This window comes from Chenopodium album, chromosome 8, assembly GCF_948465745.1.
Source record: "Chenopodium album chromosome 8, dcCheAlbu1.1, whole genome shotgun sequence".
Taxonomy (NCBI): Eukaryota; Viridiplantae; Streptophyta; class Magnoliopsida; order Caryophyllales; family Amaranthaceae; genus Chenopodium; species Chenopodium album.
In genome coordinates, this window is record NC_137841.1 from 58,899,052 (window position 1) to 58,906,802 (window position 7,751).

A 7,751-nucleotide genomic window follows, 5' to 3' on the forward strand; every position below is an offset into this window, starting at 1 on the left:
ATGGGTGTCGATTTTGGCCAGTAAGTGTTATACTAATATGTTTTTGTTGGTGTTTTCATGTATTAATTGAATTAAAATGCATGTAATTTTTTTACAGGACTCAAATTGTGACATGTTTAAGTGGGTGAATGAACAAAGTGATATGGAGGACCATCAATTGAAGATTTTGGAAAAGGATACTTTGATTTTGGAAATGGAGTTTGAACAAAAAATCAGAGATGAAGAAATGAAGAAGTTGCAGTTGAAGAAAGAGAATTTGGAGGAAGAAATTCAAGACATGAAGGCTGAAGGGTTTGAAATGAGGGTGGAGCTGATGAGGAGTTCAAGGAATGAAAAGAATTTGTTTATGGCATTAGTTTTCTCTTGGGTTTTTTTCTTATTGTATTTTTGTCAAACAAGTGATTTGATGACATTTCTGTCAAAAAAGTGTTATGTAAGAAGAAATTTGGTGTTAAGATTAATGGAATGTGATGCCTTTGATTTTGACGGTTTTGATATTAATGGAATACTTTGTCTAAACATGCATATAAGCAAAAAAATTGGACATACATATTTTGAATAATGCATTAACATGTTGCTACTCAAAGTAATGTGTTCAAATGCTACAAAAGGACATGCCACTTGATGCACCTAAAATGTAGGAAATATTGTCATTTGGTGCACCAAAATACTACAAACATTGTTCAATAGCTACGAATACCAAGTTTTTAGAGCAACAACAAATGTTACCCAAAATACAAGCCACTTAAGAAGCAAAATATTGGCTGAACTAATACAAGTTCATATGGTCACTTGTAGGGAATAATTTCAAGCCTTTAAAATCCCACTAGTTTGAACCCCACTGTGATCATACACTAAAGTACGGTGGCGTCCAAAAGGGAAGAAGATAGAGCAAAAGAGTCGCCAACAAGTTTTTTTAGGAACTTGTAAACCATTCACGAGGTGAAGGTTACACCCCTTAACGATCCGAGAGATCGTCAACTCCATAAGATCATGAACCAAATAAGGGTTCGGGGATGAAGGTACAAATCCAACCTAAAAGAGATTGAACCTGCCCTAATAATAGACCTCTACTTTATTCTGATTGTATTCATGTGCGCTTTTTGACTAACATGCAATCAATAGGATTAACCCTAAACCTGTTTAATCTATGTTGGTTGAATATTAATGCACAAATAAACTATTATTGGCGATCACTTGAATTATAATCACATTAACCCTAACAAGATTATTAATATCTTATTAAGCGTGATTACAAGTACTAAATTCCCTTTAAACATGCAATAAAAGGTGTGATCAAGCAATAATAATAAATATCATCAAGCAACATAATAATAATCAATAAATATCATGACAATAAAATTATAATCATAATAAAAATAATCATCATCAAAATAATAATAATAATCATCATAAGTTATAACAATTATAATCATAATCATGTTCATGTTAACATTAAAGCATAATAAAAATAGCAAGATGCTAGGCATGATACTAACAAGATTAATAACAAACCCTAGCATGTCACTAAGCAATAAAAAAGTCAAATCTTTAGCCCTAACATGATACTAACAATCATAAATATTAGGAAGAACATAGGAAGCATCGTAACAATCATATTTAATATTAAAATTACCCTAGACATGATACTCGGAATATCATAATAACAATATAAACATGATATCTACATCATAACATCAATAAAAACCATTAAAGTACTTACTTTGATGCCTCGTACCTCTTTCTAATAACAAAATACACGCGTTAGTAACTTCAAGGAAAATAATAAACAAAAAAATTAAATTAAATAATTGAAATAGAGATTTGGGACCAAACCCTCAGAAATTAAACCTTTCACGTCTAGGGCGAAGGCAACTTCGAATATGGCTAGGTGTTTCTAGATCTTGTGAATGCGGAATTTTGTATGAAAAAAGCAAAGTAAGAAAGAATTGAATGTTTTAAGAGAATGCTAATTAAAACTGATTGTAGATCATGAGAATTGGTGAATAGGTGAGAATAGGTGAATGAAAACGGAGTTTTTAATACGATATTTATAGAGAAAATCAGCCAAAAAAGATAAATTAACAAAACAGAGTCTGACGCTCAGGAAACAGAGCTGGCGCCAACCCTGGCTAGCTGGCGCCAGGCACCAGCACTAGCGCCAGGCGCCAATGGCTAGCGCCAGGCGCCAAGGCCTGGGGTTGGACGCCAAGCTTGATTTTAACGCGTTTTCGAAAATCCGATAAGTTTACCGTACTGGAGGATAAAATAATATAATTTCTTCGAAAATGCTATTTGATTTTGATTAAAACTCTGAAAAGTCAACAAAGTCAACTTATCAATGCTAATTGAATTAGGAATGAAAAGAACCTTCCAGAAGATTCTAGAAGACTAAAACCATTCCTAATTGCATTAGGAATGATAAATCATATTAGGCCCTCCTCTAGATCATTGGGCCGCATATAAGGCTCAAACCAGACCCAGTTTAGTAAATTGGCCATAACTTCCTCAATATTCATCGGAATTGGGCTTATAATATATCGTTGGAAAGGTCTTTGCAAGCCCCATACAACTACACCACTATTGGACCCATATCATGGACCAACCAAACTGGATTGACTGTTTTCTTAAAATAAAGTTTTCAAAAACAGAGAGAAGAGAAAAGAAATTAAAAACTTTCCGCAACACTAGACTTTTCCACACTTTCGTTTCATTCGATTATGATTCGACGTGAAAGGTACTCATCACTGGGTTTGGTTTTGGGGAGACACAAATGGGTGTCTACATCACTGTTGCTGCTGATCTATGGTTGAGGTTTGGCTAGCTTGTGATCCTAAGGCTTGCTGTCTAGTCCTCATCCTTGAACTAGGGCCCTGCACCAAATTAAAAAAGCAGACACACATTAGTTTCAAAACAGAATGATGGCAATGTATAAAGGTAAAAATCAAAAACACTAAGAGCACCATACCTGTTCTAAAGGGGTGCCATCTACATGAAATAAAACACCTACACCAATAGGTACATGCTCCCCCTGCCTCTTCCCCTAGCCCCCCGCCTCTTCCCTGCCCTTGGTTGCTAGGACCAGCAGCTTCAGTTGCTTCAGACCTGCCCCCACCTCTCCCACCTGATCCCCCACCTCTCCCACCTGATCCCCTACTTCTCCCATCTGATCCCCTGCCTCTAGCACCTTGGCCCCCAAGTATCATCCTACCACCCCTGCCTAGCTGAGTGGGCTGTGCTGTTGTACTATGATGGACTGATGATCCTAGCACTGTGGTTGAAGTAAAAGCAACCTATGAAGGTTGGGAAAGAGTACCAAAAGATTCTGGTGTGACATCTTTTCTTGGCCTTCCCTGTGGCCTTTTTGCAGGTGGCTCTGTAGGAACATAGCTTCCTTTGTCTTGACATCTTCTCTTGTTATGGCCCTTATTTTGACAAATGCTATAGGTCATTTTAATCCCTGACCTAGACAATGATCCTGGCTTCTTTTTGGATTCTTCAGGGTGTTTGATCCTATTTTTTCTAGGCCTACCAGGCCCAATTTTGATGGGAGGTGGGTCCAAATTACAAGGCACTCTTGGCCAGTACCTTTCTCCTACACAAGGTGGTATTGTACCACTGTATACCTTGGAGTAGGTTTCAACTTTATAGCAATCATCAACATAGTCCTCAGAAACTTTGTTTTGAAAATAAATACAAGCTATGGCATGGCAGCAAGGTATTCCTACCATGTTCCATTTCCTACAGCTACATGTTCTAGAAACTAAATCAACATCAACCTAATCTAAAATATGCCTTACATTGAATAATCTGTCAGAGGAAGGTAAGACATCATAGTATGCAGCCTTCTCTTTTTCTTTCTCTAACCTAGCTTGTATTCTAGGACAGAACACAAAAGTCCATTTTTCCATTTCCTTTCTTGTAGACACTGATCTTTGCATTAATGCACCCCTAATATCTTCTAACATGTAGATTATGTATTTTGTTCTTGCATTAATTATGTAGGCATTGAAAGTTTCTGCCATGTTATTAGTAATGGCATCACTCTTCACAGAGGGATCAAGGTATGCTCTACAAAACAGCTTAGGTTCATACCTCTCAAAAGCCAAGGCAGCATCTGCATTCAACTTTCTCAAATCTTCAATTGCATCATTGTAATCAGCCATGTTGTATGACTTGACAATCCTCCAAAATAACATCTTCATCTCATCACCCTTGTATGTCCTGTGCCAATGGGCAAAAATATGCCTGGCATAGTGTATGTGCTCTGCTTTTGGAAGCACAGCATGTAATATAGCTTGCATGGCATTTAATAAATAAAATAAGTCAGTTATGCCACACACATTACAACACAGAGCACACAAGATCAGAAAAATATCAAAGACAAACCTGATGTTCATCAGAGATGATTGCAACTCCACTCCCATCTCCAAGACCTAAGCAGGATTGCAGATGTGTGATAAACCAGACCCAAGATAAATTGTTCTCCCCTTCAACAACAGCCCATCAAATTGGGTACATCTGGTCATTGGGGTCCCTTCCTACTGCAGTCATGATCTGACCTCCTAAAAATGTTTTTAGAAAGGCAACATCAATACTGATCACCCTTCTACAACCTGTCTTCCATCCCTCATTCACTCCCTCAAAACAGGTGAAGAGCCTTTTGAACATTGGAATTGATATGTTTGGCTGTGGATCAACTACCAATTCCAACACAGTCCCATTTCTTACAAGCCTCAAAGCCTCAATGTATCTTTCCAACTTCATGTAATGTTCCTTCATTGATCCATGCAGCATCTTATGTGCATGATACTTCACCTTATAGGCAAAGTCTCTCCTCACAATCACTCTATATGCTCTTCTCACAGTTTCAATTATCTCCTTAGCAGGCTAATGTGGCCTTGCTTTGAACACCTCCAGCAGCTGACTTGCCACCCAAGAGGACTTAAGCTGACTGTTTTTGTTCATGTTCCTGTGGCATGTATGAGATCCAACTACTCTCTTAACTAACCATGTTGAATCCCTTGAATGCACAGAGCAATACACATAAAAGGGACAACTTCCCACACACTTCACTCCCAGTTGTTGTTTGTCTTTGTTGCTAATAGTGTACCTCAGATCCCTCCCCTACATCACTGCATACTTGCTCACAGCATCCTTAAAGTCACCTATATTTGCAAACCTCTGACCCACCTTCCAGATGAATTTGCTGAAATCAGTGTATCTCTTCACTAATTTACCCTTCTTAGGATTGCTACAACCCTCACCCTCTTCCTCACTTAGTGGTGGAGTGTTGATATCCTCATCACTATCCTCAACATCACTGTTCAAACCCCCAACTAGTGTTTCCCCTTCAATGGTTGGTAAATCCTTAGGCTGTTTGCCCAACTTCCCCTCACAAGCTTCTTTTTGCAACTACTTGGCTATGTCAACCAACTTTGAATTGCATTTGTTGACACTTTCTCTTGCTTCTCTACAATCCTCATCTTCATCTTCAGATTCACCTTCAATGAACTCAGTTGGTTCTAACTGCTCACTTGGCTGTCTTGCATCTACCTCAACCTCCAAATCTATATCATCCAACCTGAAATCTCCATCTGAAGGACTACCATCTATAACATAATCATCATCTTCCTCCTCTTCATACTCATAGCCCTCACAAAACTTTTGATACTCCACATCAAATTTAGGATCTTCATCTTCAGTAGACCCACCATGAGGTAACAGTTCACTCAACTTCAAAGGGCTGTCAGGTATTATCCTCCCACTCATAATCACTATGAAACTGTGATCTTAGGTTTGGCAAATCATCTATGGTACAGTTTGTGTTAGGAAATTCAGCTGTGGAAACAAACTCTACTGAAGGAAATTGAGAAAGAGTGAATTGAGAAGGGCTTTCTGATAGGGGCTTAGTTTGTTTCTCACTCAGATTTGGCTTTAAGGCTTCAGCATGGGTAGTTGGGTCAGTCAAATAAGGGTTTGAAGCAACACATCTTGAAGTAGATTGAGGTGTGGGGGGGGGGGGATCAACATTTAAAGCTGATGTGGAGGGTACTTTTGGGGCTGATGTGGAAGCATCTTTCTGTTTCCTAGGGCCTTTCCTAGGTACATCCACAAGTTTTGTTTGTGGTCCCTTTTTTGGTATCATCTTTTTCCTTTTATTGACTTTTGTGGGGTGGGGATTCTCTTCTATTATTACTGGTGGTAGAATTGAGTTTGACACTTTAACAACAGTAGGTGGGTCAAGTGGGGTCAAGTGAGGGGGCTCATCATAGTGTAGAAAATAACACTCCACAACCCTAGTCTTTTTAGAAATCTCAATCAACTCCAGCACTTCATCATCTCCCTCTACCTTCCTCAACCCATTCTCCAAACCGAGCCCTGGAACTAAATAATATATTCCAGCCACAACTATATAGCCACACTTGTTAGCATACTCAAGCAATTCCCAGTAACACAACATATCAGGGTCCACAATAAAGTTCCTTCCCTTCCCCCCTACATAAACCAACTCACCATTTTTAACTAATTTAAAGGAACCACCATTCCAGAATCGAATTGTCACATTGTCAAGAAAGGTTGACATTTTCACCTATATATGTTACAAACATCAAATTACTTTCTTTATCACCAAATTAAGCATTTCAGCATCAACATAAGTAATTGAACTCTATCAATTCAAGCCCTACACTAACACATCAGTAATTATACCCTACAATTCAACATCAACCCCATAAATTCAACAACACAAGACGAAAAACCAAATTATAATAATTAATCTACTCGAAATTAAAGTTATTAACCCAGAAATTAAGCAAATTTCACACATAATCACATCACATTCATAATGACCAAATTTAAAAATCTGGATTAGGGGAGAATTTCGTATCTTTTTTCGCAATTAGGGGCTAAAGACTTGAAATTTAACTTCTTCTCTACAATGGACCGTCGTTTTCAGGTAGATGGGGTTGGTTTGCAGAATTGAATGAACTTTACCAGCTTGCTTGCTTCGACTTTAATGGAGAGTACAGAGTAGGAGAGGAGAGAAAGAGAGAGGGAAAAGAATTAAAGAGGGAAATCAGTAGTTGAGGGTATTAAATGCCACATAGGCTATTTTTAAGAGGGAAATCAAAGTCAATGCTTGACTTTCTCCCTCACAACAAGTCACAAAAGGTAACCAGTTTTTTGTTCTATTTCTGGAAGAAGTGCAACAAAGGTCATGTTATTTTGGAATAAATCAAGGGTCATTTTATTTTTGGAAGATGGTTGAAAGGTCATGTTATTCTTGACAATTTTTCCTTATAAAAATCAATTAAACTATATTATCAACTATTTTTAACAACTACTTGTAAATAATAAAATAGCGTAATATGTGTAGAAAATCTAAAATTTAAAATTCAATTTGAATATAATTTTCAAAACAATGTTAAATAGGGTAGCTTAAAAAGGGAAAAAATTAATATGACATCATCCTTGCATTTTAGCGGGAAAAAAAATAAATAAGAGAATGACATGTAAGCAGTGATGACGTCAGCGGTTGTAACTTTAATAATATTTATAGATTGAATTGCAAGAACATAAAAATATGCTAGCCTAACCCAAAAACCAAAGTATTAAGGTCCAATCCACCAAGCCCGATCATAATTAGGCTTAAGCCCGAGCTCAAACCCTAAAAATGACGGATTTAGAGGCGCCTAGGTTAAAATTAATGCTGCCGCAGATAAATCCGCACGCATCTCAATGAGTCGCGC

The 7,751-nt window shown here is 37.6% G+C and overlaps 1 protein-coding gene across 1 annotated transcript; it reads right to left on the reverse strand.

The window, feature by feature from the left end:
- Window positions 1–3,779: 3,779 nt before the first annotated feature.
- LOC145643092 (uncharacterized) lies at window positions 3,780–4,797 on the reverse strand. The gene is made up of 2 exons (XM_081694255.1): window positions 4,546–4,797; window positions 3,780–4,436 (listed from the first exon to the last, which is right to left on the reverse strand). The coding sequence occupies exons 1-2, from the start codon at window positions 4,795–4,797 to the stop codon at window positions 3,780–3,782; spliced, it is 909 nt and encodes a 302-aa protein (XP_081550381.1).
- Window positions 4,798–7,751: the final 2,954 nt, after the last annotated feature.